Here is a 13,281-nt window from a genome sequence, read left to right on the forward strand (position 1 = left end):
CTGATGCGGTCGTGTGGAAGTCCATGTCCACCCTTGCGCCGACAGTTACCCGCCTCCCGTTGCCCGATAAATATTCTGGGGATGGTGCCTCCTGCAGGGGGTTTATCAGCCAGTGCTCGATCCACCTGGAGCTGCTGGCTGCGCAATTCCCTACAGAACGGGCCAAGGTGGCCTTTATGATATCCCTACTGTCGGACAAGGCGCTGGAATGGGCTACGCCTTGATGGGAGCGGGGTAATCCCGAGATTCGGACCGCTGCCCACTTGCTGACAGCCATGAGGCAAGTTTTTCTCGGTCCCCGGGTCACCCATGACACCTCTCTACAGTTGCTTGCCTTGTCTCAGGGGTCTCTCTCGGTTAGCCAGTACGCCGTCCGTTTTCGGACACTGGTGTCCGAGTTGGAGTGGTCCGACAAGGCACTGATCCCTGTTTTTTGGAGAGGATTAGTGGGGCATGTTAAGGATGCTCTCTCCACTAGAGAGATCCCTACCTCTCTGGAGGAGCTAATTTCTATCTCCTCCCGTATCGATCTCCGTTTTTCGGAGCGCGGTATGGAGCGAGCTCACTCCAAGCGGAGAGGTACCCCGGCTCCCAAACTTTTTGTGCCTCTGGAGCTGCCCGAGCCAGAGGTTCTACCTCCCGAGCCCATGGAAGTGTCTTGCACCATTTCAGAGACACCTCCGGCTTACGGGTCCATATGCGGTTGCCACCACCTACACGCTGCTTCCCAGGAAGACAGCCCCCCGCAATGGTCTGACTGTGAGTCGGTAGGCGAGACTTTTGTTCCCCCTCGCCAGCGGCCTAAAATTCTCGCGTGGGCACACGCACCCAATGCGGATGGCCACCGTGGCTATATGCAGACCACGAAGTCTCTGGCCGGATCGTATTGGTGGCCGCACAGGGCTCGGGACGTAAAAAAATTCATTCAGGCATGCACTTTATGTGCCCGGGATAGCTTTCCCGAACAGAGTGTGGCGACGGCCGTCGATACACGGCGGCATCCTCCTAAAACTCCCACTCCCATTATCTCCCGGGTGTCCCTCCTGAGACCTGGCGACCTGGCCTCCGCTGATTCCATCTGTATATCCCGGTTTTCGGTTTCACCTACCGGCACTTCAGACTCGCCTTTTGACGAATCTTGAGGCCTGTGCCACTGTCAGGCACAGGCTGGCGGATCAGAAGGTTCAGGGAGGGGGGGGTCCTAGGAAGGGGGGTAATGTTAGGAGTCAGATTTCTGCCCTGGCTATGCAGAGATCTAGACCCGTACATCCTGCAGTCTCCTGCTATCCGTCCACTGAAGGAGAGATTGCAGAAGAGTTTGCTTTTCAGCAACTCTCTCCGGAGGCTAAGTCCTTCACTCCTTACTCTGAGCATGCTCCTGGGACAACCTCCCATTGGAGCTCAGGAGTCAGGTGCTCAGGTCCTGCTCCTGATTCTATTGGTCCAGCTCAGGGTTATGGAGACTTCCGGAAGGTCCCGTACACTATAAAAAGTGCGCATGGCTGTTCCGCCATGCGCTAGTATTTTCATACTGCTGCTGTGTGTATGGTATTGTATGCTTGGACTGGTGGATGACTTATTATGAAACCCCTTCCCTCTGATATTACGATTGTGTGAGTGATTGGGCAGCCGCCAGTAGCAGCACTAGCGCCAGCGCGCTCCGGCCATACCTTGTGCCTACCGCATGTGTGTCGCTGAGTCCCTGTGTTACTAACAGGCTCAGCGTTACTTTTCTATTTTTCCTGTAGCAGCTCTGTGCTCTTAACAGAGACTGCTTGATTGCACCTGGGTGATATAGAACCCCGTGCACATTACCGCCACAGTGCTCTGTTTCTTCTAGCTGCAGTTTTTCCATCTGCCGCACGGTGGACCCCGGGCGGCGAACACGTTTATTTATATTTTTTTAAGCGTGTTCCGCCACCGTAACAGTTACCATCTTTTCAGCTAGCCATTAAAAGGTATCAACCACTGAGGACTCTCAATCCTGAATATTCTTCTATCTACTGGCTAACACGGTACAAAGATATACATCTTTCCTGTATCATTTATTAAAAGTACTCATTTTTGGAAGGATTGTCCTATAAAATATTACATTTCTCTGATAGATGATGTAAAACATAATACTTCACATTTGTGTTAATTATAAAAAAAAATGCTCTTATTTCTAGGTATTGTTGTTAGATACTCGTCATGGTGGCCCTGCTGGTCTTTTGATTCCCTCACTGATTGTCCACCTAATGTGTCCATTGTCTGCAGCCATACATGCTCAGTAGGTGTTGTATGTGGTGCACTAGAAGCAGCTTTTCCCTGCACTCAGTCTAGGGGGCGCCATAACAAAAATGGAACAGCAATAACAATTGGTAAAGTCACATATGTATGAGATTAGTTTTGCGTAATGTAACATTTAATTGTAGGAGAACCCTTTTGAAGGGATACTTTATACACTGGATAGTACAAGTGCAATGTGTCTGACCAGCAGTGAAGATGCGATAGTGCAGCGACACTGCTCCAAATCAAATAGTTTTATAGGGGACAAATCTTTGTAGATCAAAGGGAAGAATGAAAGGAAAACTATTGGTGTTAGCAACTTTGTCCTTAAACGGAATTTGTCACCAGGATTTTGCCACCTAATCTAAGAGCATCATAATATAGAGACAGAGACTCCAATTACAGCGATGTGTCACTTACTGGGCTGCTTGATGTACAGCTGTGGCCAAAAGTATTGACACCCCTGCAATTCTGTCAGATAATACTCAGTTTCTTCCTGAAAATGATTGCAAACACAAATTCTTTGGTATTATTATCTTCATTTAATTTGTCTTAAATTAAAAAGCACAAAAAGAATTGTCCTAAAGCCAAATTGTATATAATTCCACACCAAACATAAAAAAAGAGGGTGGATAAAAGTATTGGCACTGTTCGAAAAATCATGTGATGCTTCTCTAATTTGTGTAATTAACAGCACCTGTAACTTACCTGTGGCACCTAACAGGTGTTGGCAATAACTAAATCACACTTGCAGCCAGTTGACATGGATTAAAGTTGACGCAACCTCTGTCCTGTGTCCTTGTGTGTACCACATTGAGCATGGAGAAAAGAAAGAAGACCAAAGAACTGTCTGAGGACTTGAGAAATCAAATTGTGAGGAAGCATGAGCAATCTCAAGGCTACAAGTCCATCTCCAAAGACCTGAATGTTCCTGGGTCTACCGTGTGCAGTGTCATCAAGAAGTTTAAAGCCCATGGCACTGTGGCTAACCTCCCTAGATGTGGACGGAAAAGAAAAATTGACAAGAGATTTCAACGCAAGATTGTGCGGATGTTGGATAAAGAACCTCGACTAACATCCAAACAAGTTCAAGCTGCCCTGCAGTCCGAGGGTACAAGAGTGTCAACCTGTACTATCCGTCGGCATCTGAATGAAAAGGGACTGTATGGTAGGAGACCCAGGAAGACCCCACTTCTTACCCCGACACATAAAAAAGCCAGGCTGGAGTTTGCCAAAACTTACCTGAAAAAGCCTAAAACATTTTGGAAGAATGTTCTCTGGTCAGATGAGACAAAAGTAGAGCTTTTTGGGCACAGGCATCAACATAGAGTTTACAGGAGAAAAAAAGAGGCATTCAAAGAAAAGAACACGGTCCCTACAGTCAAACATGGCGGAGGTTCCCTGATGTTTTGGGGTTGATTTGCTGCCTCTGGCACAGGACTGCTTGACCATGTGCATGGCATTATGAAGTCTGAAGACTACCAACAAATTTTGCAGCATAATGTAGGGCCCAGTGTGAGAAAGCTGGGTCTCCCTCAGAGGTCATGGGTCTTCCAGCAGGATAATGACCCAAAACATACCAAAAAGCACTAGAAAATGGTTTGAGAGAAAGCACTGGAGACGTCTATGGTGGCCAGCAATGAGTCCAGACCTGAATCCCATAGAATACCTGTGGAGAGATCTAAAAATGGCCGTTTGGAGAAGGCACCCTTCAAATATCAGGGACCTGGAGCAGTTTGCCAAAGAAGAATTGTCTAAAATTCCAGCAGAGCATTGTAAGAAACTCATTGATGGTTACCGGAAGCGGTTGGTCAGTTATTTTGGCTAAAGGTTGTGCAACCAAGTATTAGGCTGAGGGTGCCAATACTTTTGTCTGGCCCATTTTTGGAGTTTTGTGAGAAATGATCAATGTTTTGCTTTTTGCTTCATTCTCTTTTGTGTTTTTTCATGTAAGACAAATTAAATGAAGATAATAATACCAAAGAATTTGTGTTTGAAATCATTTTCAGGAAGAAACTGAGCATTATCTCACAGAATTGCAGGGGTGTCAATACTTTTGGCCACAACTGTAGTTTTGGTATAATCACAGTTTTATCAGCAGGAAATTATCACTGGAGGACTAGTAAACCAGCTACCATGTAGTCCTCCATATTCATGAGCTCTGTATAATTCTGCTCTCACTACTGATTGGCAGCTTTCTGTCTATGCACAGTGTAAATAGAAAGCTGCTAATCACTGGTGTGGGCGGGGATATTCAAAGCTCATTATTCAGAGAACTACTAGATCTGCAACAGATTAAACAGTGATTTATGAAAATGACAGAAAGCAACCCAATAAGTAACACATCGCCGGAATTAGGGTCTCTGCACCTACATCATTCAGCTCTCAGATGGAGTAGTAAAACCTGGGGACAGTTTTCATTTAAAAGTAAAATACACCCAAAATGCATGCTTTGACGAACTATAGAAACAAGTCCGTAAATTACATCAGAGTCAATGATTTCGGAGGCACTTTGCTTAGGCTTCTTTCACACATCCGGCTTTGTGTCTCCGGCGCCGTGCAGCGAAAAGCCGTAAGGGCGGATCCGGGATGTGCCGGAGACACCGGATGCCTGTGTGGCCGGATACGGTGGCGCCCACATTTAAAAGAGCAGCGCGAGACTCAGAGTCTCCGCGCATGTGCTCTGAGAAAAACCGGTCCGGCGCTGTCAAAAAACGTTGCAGCAAATGTTTTTTGCAGACCCCGGACGGCTACTTTTTGCCGTATCCGGCAAAAACTGGATGCGCCGCATACCCATCTGGCACGGTGCGGCGACAATACAACTCTATGGGACAAAACCGGATCCGGTACCGGATCCGGTTGTTCCAAATTTCGCCGCATCGTGCCCGATTCAAAAAGCCGGATGTGTGAAAGCAGCCTTAGTCTTGCATGTTAAGTAACACACATGGCCAAGTGCAGCTAATGAGTTTATCCAAATTTTTGTGAAAAAGTGTCATATATTACTGCAGAGATGGACTCCAGTCACAATACATTTCTTACGGTGGCACAGGGTGGCTGAAAAACATGTCACATTCATTAAGAGGTGCACACGTGTCTTACTCCAGTACACTCCTAATCAAGACTGGAGTACAGAACTCTAGCCTTGATAAATCAGGGCCATAGACTTGAAACATGTCTACGACAATGTAAAAGATTATCTGGCACACAATATGTACAGGATTTGAAAGGGACACAGAGTTTTTTCACATTGTGTTTAGGGACATGCTCAGTGGCCCCCATTGGGGCATATGTCTGAATACCCCACAAAATGGAATTTGAAAATATGCACCAATGGGGCCATGGACTGTAATGCTGCCGGTAGAGTAAAGGTGTGCTCTGATGTGCATCGTGTTTGGTAGTATGCTACTGGAGGTGGACACCCAGATGCAGTCTACTAAGTCAATTGCACCATCAGCGCATACGTCCGAATCCCATTTTCTGGGGTGTTCCGACGTAAGCCCTGGCGGGGCCACCAAGTGTGTCCCTAAATGCAATGTGAAAGCACCCAGTACCTTATAGAGCAATGGATCAGTTCATTTCACACTACAGCACTAACCAGCTGATGTGCCATTTTAAGCAACTGTAAAATAAAAACAATAGGGGTAAACATACCTGACATATTAAAAGTGGGGAATAATAATCAGACCTCATGTTAATTATTATCTCTCATAAAAGAAATTGCATTTCTCATGCAGGTGAAACGAGAGAAGAGAGAACGTTCAGGAACTGGATGAACTCACTGGGGGTTAATCCGCGAGTTAATCATTTGTATAGGTAAGATCTGTAGAGGACATAATGGCAGTGTGCAGCACAGGCAATATCTGGTGGAAGGTACCGATTGAAACATTTTAAAAAGTATTTTTGGAGGGGTTTATAAAATGCACAAAACTATGATGTGTCTAAAAATGATCACTAGATGACACCACCATAGATCAGAAGTAGTATAGCAGTATATCGCACTTGTCTTATTTATGCCAGAGCTTGGGGTGAGTGAAAAAACAGAAGTGAAGAATTACAGTTCCCACAATTCCTCTGCCTTCTCAGACGTTCCCTCTTTCCTCAGGTATTGAAACCTTGCCATAGACATGCATGCCCAGCTCAGCCGATCATGCATTTATTTCATGGGCAAAACTGAGGCAGCACTGGTAGCAGCTTATCATGTAATTATTACCCAGTCCTGCCAAAATTGGCATTTTTTCTAGCATTAATCTGATATGGATAATGGGCTTTACGATGGTATTCCAACAGACTATACATTAGTAATGGAATAATTTTACTGCACATAAACCCTTTGCACACTGTTTTCAATGACTTAATGAATCCCTAAATTGCAAAGTAACTAGCTTGGCCCATGTGAAATTTTCGCACATTGGTCGTCGGGGGCGCAGGCAATTTCAGAAAAAGCAAGCTGGTCAAATGTAAATGTATCTCATGAGCTGATGGACCCCGATAGGTATTTATATATGTAACTTGGTAATTCAATAAATTAGTTTGATAAGTAGAGGCCAAAAAATGTCTTCCGGTTGTGGTGCCACCTGCAGGTCATTGTGTCTTTCTGTAGGTTTATGAAAATGAATGTTTAAACTGTATTTAGTGTTAAAATCGTGGATGTGTGGTTTGTTTGGCTCTTTTCTTGCTGAAGGGAGCAAGTTTACATTTGAAATGGTGTATAATTTGTGTGTGTGGGGCAAAGTAATCACCGAAAAAGCAGTGCATGTTTACAAATGTGTTTGCATATGTGCTTTGGGGTACTGTGTTGCCACCTGCAGGTCATTTTTCCTTACTGCAGGTTTATGAAAATTAATGTTTAAACTGTATTTTGTGATCAAATCGTGGATGTGTGGTTTGTTTGGCTATGTTCTAGCTGAAGGGGGCAAGTTTACCTTTCAAATAGTGTATCATTTGTGTGTGTGGGTGCAGTATGAACGGGGATACAAAGTGATCACTGAAAAACAGTGTTTAAAAATAATGGAATAGATTACTGAGATGTTGGCAGAAGGATTTTGATCTTTGATCTTAGTTCAACAATTAAATTGATTGTTAATTGTCATTTTCCCAGTGACCTTTCAGATGCCCTGGTCATATTCCAGTTATATGAGAAGATAAAGGTACATGTGGATTGGAGTAGAGTAAATAAACCACCCTACCCTAAGCTCGGAGAAAAAATGAAGAAGGTATCATCTCTTATATAATATACATGCCTGTTACACTGCCAATATTCTTGGATGAATAAGGTTTACTACAAATAGAGTACAAAGCATTAAAGGGGTTGTCCGGTCCAAATCGATAAGTCTGAAGTCACTATGTGTGACTGCAGACTTATGAATCCCCCAAACGCATGCACTGTGTGCTGCGGGGATTCGCCTGCTTCTGTGCCGGGACCGGAGGGAATGTTTGCGCTATACATACTCCTGGCCAGTCCCTCGTCCCATACACCTGTATTGAGCAAGACTGTTTCCCGTATAGTGAAACGGCCGTCCGGCGGGAGCGGCTGACTAGAGGGCGTGGCCTCACTCCATACTAGTGTATGGAGCAAGGCCACGCTCACTAGATGGGCTCTGGCTGGGAGTTGTATAACGCTTACATACCCTCTGGTCCCAGCACAGAAACCATGTACTGGGGGCATTCATAAGTCTGCAGTCACACAAAGTGATTGCAGACTTTTCGATTTGGACCAGACAAACCCCTTTAAAGAGTGAGTAAACTTTACTTTTTTTTTAATAAATTTTTGTCCAGCAATAAAGATTATGAAACTTTGCAATTTACTTTATTAGGTGACATGCCAGGTTTATTTGCCTGCCTTTTGCTGTATTGATATAGGATGTACTCATTTGGAGTACTGATGATGGTAGTGAAAGCGTCACCACTTGTGTCTCACTAAGGGCTCATTCACACATCAGTGATTTTTCATGTACGCAAAAAATGGTTTCAGCAGAGTATTAAATTAGAGTTTCATCAGTTTGTTAGTTTTTACCATACAAGAGTGGTCACAGTTTCATTAGTTATGGAGGTTTCTGAAGCTTCTCCGATCAAACAGTCCGTAAACAGACAGCACTAGGGTGGCTTCAGAGTAATGTCTGATTTTTTTCACTGACCCATAGACTTGCACTGACGAGTTTGATTGGACGCTTAGATAAAAATCAGACATATTTTCATTTTGTGTGGACCACTCGGCCTATAAAAACACATGGCTATGTGAACAGCTCCATAGAGTATATGAGTTCTCTCTGTGAGAACCATGGGTAGAACTTGTACGAGAAAAACTGATGTCTAAATGAGCCCTAAATCTAGGGATAAGTTGTTTCCGGAGACTGCTCAGAAAAGGAGAGTTTGGAAGACACATGCAATTGTTTTACATGAATGAAGATAAATTCCCTAAGGCTGGAGTCACACTAGCGAGAAATACGGACGAGTGTGAAATGCAAAAACAACGCATTGCACTCGGACCAATGTTTATCTATGGGGCAGCTCCCATCAGCCGATTTTTTTCTCGGCCGTATTATACCGGCTGAGAAAATTGCAGCATGCTGCGATTGTCAGCGTATTACGCCCTAAATACGCCAATGCAAGTCTATGGGTGCGAGAAAAAAATCGGATTACAAATGGACCAGCCGTGTGACTTGTGAGAAATACGCACCGGTGTCCTTCAACAAAAGCCGGCAATTCATTTTGCGATACAGTAAAATCACACTGACAGGTTTAATAAAGAATAGAAAGAATAGATATAGACACATAGAATACATATATACAGTATATATATATATATATATACATACACATGTGATTTAATTCATTCTGCAGTTGTTTACAGTGGGCCAGCAGCATTAGCACCGATCCCCGTTGTAAACTAGCTAACCCATTGTGATGGATTGCAGCGGGGGACCTGACTGAACGGTGGAGAGGTATGTATATTGCTGGTCTTTTATTTTATTTTTTTTTACAGAACAAGGACTTTTTTTGGATTATCAGAATAATAAATGTGGTCAAAAACTTTGTGATTATTTCATTAAAAGAATTAATTAATGTGTGTGTGTCTTTTTTTAACCCTTTACTATTCTAGGGTCAATAATGGAGAGGTGTCTTATAGACACCTCTCCATTATTAACCCGGCTTAATGTCACTTTTCAAAAGTGAGATGACATTAACCCATTATTATTAACCCATTAGCCACCGCTAAAGGCAATGGGAATACAGAGGCTAAGTGCCAGAAAATGCCTGTTCTGGGGTGGCAGATTTTTTTAGCCGGGGGGGGCAAAAACAATAGTCCCTCTCTAGGTTATTAATATCTGCCCTCACTCACTGGTTTTCCCTCTCTGGCGGAGAAATTACCGTGGGAGCCCACGCAATTTTTTTCAACAAATTTACCCATTAATTTAACACCTACATGTCCACAATTTTACACACATACCCTAATCTAATTATTAGTCAAAGACATATAAAAAACTAAATGAAATGAAATGGTTTACTGTATGTAAACCAGGTGTCATTTCATGTCGGGTTTTGTAATGATTTTACAGAAGCCGGCAATTGATTTAGCTGCTATTATGCTATGTAGAACTCTATGAAATATAAATATATATATATACGTGTATATTTTCTATGTGTCTATATCTATTCTTTCATTTGTGTTTTAACCTGTCATTGGGATCCTTTATATGTCCATTTTGCAAGCCGGCGAGAAAATCTCGGCATACAGATGTCATACGGATGCTTACATGCGTAAAAAACGCAGCCACGCCTTGCCAACGGCTGACATACGGATCAATGTTCAGGGAACATTTCATGCTCAGGTTAGGAGAGGTGCTGGGCCAGTCTGTTCAATGTGATGCAATTATTGCATGAGAAATATGGCAGTGTGACTCCAGCCTTAGTTTTGTACCAACAAGCTGCTCTTCCTAATGCTCTCAATGTTCAGTGAAAAACTGAGAGAAGCAGGAAGAGAAGCTCGTTGTAACAGGACCATAAGTATGAAAGTCGCTTAAGACTGAAGTGTATATGTGATGACTACTGGAACTTGCAGAGCTGAATCCTGACATTGCAGGCTTCTTAATTCTCACAACGAATACACTGCACACTTTTTAGGGTTCTCCTTTGCCAGTGGCAAGAGTGCACGGTCATGTCAGCACAAGCATATGATTTGTATACTTCTAGCCACATTCCGACTAGACGTGCTTGGCCTCGATCAGTTAATTTTCATTGAGTGAGGCCACACATGTCTAGTCAGCATGTGACCACATGTATGTAAATCGCTGGCACAAGAGAATCCTAACAGAGTGCAGTGAGAATTCAGAAGTCTGCAGTCACATGACTGCAGACACAACACAAACCTGGACAACCCCTTTAATGCACCTAACAAATAATAATAATAATAATAATAATAATAATAATCTTTATTTATATAGCGCCAACATATTCCGCAGCGCTTTACAGTTTAACAGTTTCAAAACACAAGTCATAAGTAACAACGCTAACAATACAATAATTAAAGCAAAATAAGACGAAATAAGATGACCCTGCTCGTGAGAGCTTACAATCTACAATGAGGTGAGGGAGATACAGAGTACAGGTGTGTATTTACAATGGTGTATTTACAATGAAGGTCCAGCCATCTTGCGGGAGTGAAGGATGGATGGAGATAGTGAATGGGCTACACACGCACACTTACACAGAGAATGACTTTGATTAGTGAATGTGATAGGCCGCTCTGAACAGGTGTGTTTTGAGGGAGCGCCTAAAACTATGCAAATTGTGGATAGTCCTGATTTCTTGGGGTAGAGCATTTCAGAGGATAGGAGCAGCATGGGAGAAGTCTTGGAGTCGGGAGTGGGAGGTACGGATTAGTGCAGAGGTTAGTCGAAAGTCGTTTGCAGAGCGCAGCGATTGGCTAGGCCGATAGACAGAAATGAGAGAAGAGATGTAAGGGGGTGCCGCACTGTGGAGAGCTTTGTGGGTGAGAACAAGTACTTTGAATTGGATCCTATAATGAATGGGCAGCCAATGTAAGGACTGGCGAAGAGCGGACGCGTCCGAGTACCGATTACCCAGATGGACGATCCTGGCCGCTGCATTAAGTATGGACTGGAGAGGGGATAGTCGAGTGACGGGGAGGTCAATTAATAGAGCGTTGCAGTAATCCAGGCGAGAGTGGATCAATGCAAAAGTGAGGGTTTTTGTTGTTTCCTTAGTGAGAAAAGATCGGATTCTAGAGATGTTCTTTAGGTGTAAGCGGCAAGAGCGGGCAAGGGATTGTATATGGGATGTGAAGGAGAGATTGGTGTTAAACATAACACCCAGACAGCGCACCTGCTGCCGGGGTGTTATTGTGGTACCACCCACGGAGAAGGAAATGTCAGATTTAGGGAGGTTAGTAGACAGCGGGAGCAGAAGAAGTTCAGTTTTGGAGAGGTTGAGTTTCAGATAGAGAGCGGACATGATATTGGAGACTGCGGACAGACAGTCACTGGCGTTCTGTAGTACAGCGGGGGTAAGGTCGGGGGAAGACGTGTATAGTTGTGTGTCATCAGCATAAAGATGGTACTGAAAGCCAAATCTGCTGATGGTCTGTCCAATTGGGGCCGTGTAGAGAGAGAAAAGAAGGGGGCCAAGGACTGAGCCCTGAGGTACCCCGACAGCAAGAGGAAGAGATGACGTGGATCCAGAGAACAAAACACTGAAGGAGCGGTCAGAGAGATAGGAAGAGAACCAGGAGAGTGCAGTGTCCTTAATGCCTAGTGACTGGAGCCTAGAGAGTAGGAGATGGTGGTCAACAGTATCGAAAGCTGCAGATAGGTCAAGAAGAATGAGCAGAGAGTGGTCACCGTTACGTTTTGCTGTCAGAAGGTCATTGGTCACTTTGATGAGTGCAGTTTCAGTCGAATGTAGGGGGCGGAAGCCGGACTGTGAAGGGTCTAGAAGGGAGTGAATGGAGAGGTAACAGGTAAGGCGGGAGTAAACTAGGCGTTCCAAAAGTTTAGAGATGAAGGGGAGATTGGAGACTGGTCTGTAGTTGTTTGTGCAGGATGGGTTGAGAGCAGGTTTCTTTAGTAATGGAGTAACGATGGCATGTTTGAAGGAGGATGGGAAAATGCCCGAGGAGAGGGAGAGATTAAAGATTGTAGTTAGGTGGGTTGTGACGACTGGAGAGAGAGATTGGAGGAGATGTGAGGGAATGGGGTCGGTAGTGCATGTAGTCGGACGAGAAGAAGAGAGGAGTCTGGAGACTTCTTCTTCTGTGATGGGATCAAATGTGGAGAGTGAGCCAGGGGAGATGTAGGAAGGGATGGGAGTCACAGCACTTGGTGGTTGGGAGCAGATTTCTTGACGGATATTATCTATTTTTTCTGTAAAGTGGGAGGCCAGGTCATCAGCACAAATGTCTGTGATAGGGGCTTTTGCTTTTGGCCTGAGGAGGGAGTGAAAAGTGTCAAAAAGTTTCTTGGGGTTGTTGGCTAGTGAGGAGATCAGGGTGGTGAAGTAGGTCTGTTTGGCAAGGTGAAGGGCAGCGTTATAGGTTCTTAACATAAATTTGAAGTGGATGAAGTCTTCTGGTGTGCGTGTTTTTCTCCATAGGCGTTCAGCACTCCTGGAGCATCGCTGGAGAAGTTGAGTTTGCGATGTGAGCCAGGGCTATTTTACTCTGTGTTTGGAGGTTCTGAAGGTGAGGGGAGCTACTTGGTCAAGGGTGCTTCTAAGAGTGTCATTGTAGTGATGAACAGCCAGATTAGGACAGGAAAGAGAGGAGATTGGGGACAGAGATGAGTGTAGGGAATCTGAAAGTGTCTGAGGGTTAATAGCTTGTAGATTTCTGACTGTGTGGTAGGTAGGAATGAGCTGGGGTGGGCGAGGATTTGTGAGCGTGAAGGAGAGAATGTTGTGGTCAGAGAGTGGAAGCGGTGAGTTGTTTAGGTGGGAGATTGAACAGAGCCGGCAGAAGACCAGATCAAGGGTGTTACCGTCCTTATGTGTCTCAGAGGT

The 13,281-nt window shown here is 44.4% G+C and overlaps 1 protein-coding gene across 1 annotated transcript in view; it reads left to right on the top strand.

Moving 5' to 3' along the window:
- Positions 1-13,281, top strand: part of LCP1 (lymphocyte cytosolic protein 1) — a 76,768-nt gene that overhangs the window by 43,068 nt on the left and 20,419 nt on the right. The window contains exons 11-12 of the mRNA XM_073580263.1: positions 6,003-6,081; positions 7,367-7,481. Coding sequence (XP_073436364.1) covers positions 6,003-6,081; positions 7,367-7,481 — 194 coding nt within the window. The remainder of the gene's footprint in view (positions 1-6,002; positions 6,082-7,366; positions 7,482-13,281) is intronic.

This window comes from Dendrobates tinctorius, unplaced genomic scaffold, assembly GCF_039654945.1.
Source record: "Dendrobates tinctorius isolate UK_male_01 unplaced genomic scaffold, ASM3965494v1 ptg000064l, whole genome shotgun sequence".
Lineage (NCBI taxonomy): Eukaryota > Metazoa > Chordata > Amphibia > Anura > Dendrobatidae > Dendrobates > Dendrobates tinctorius.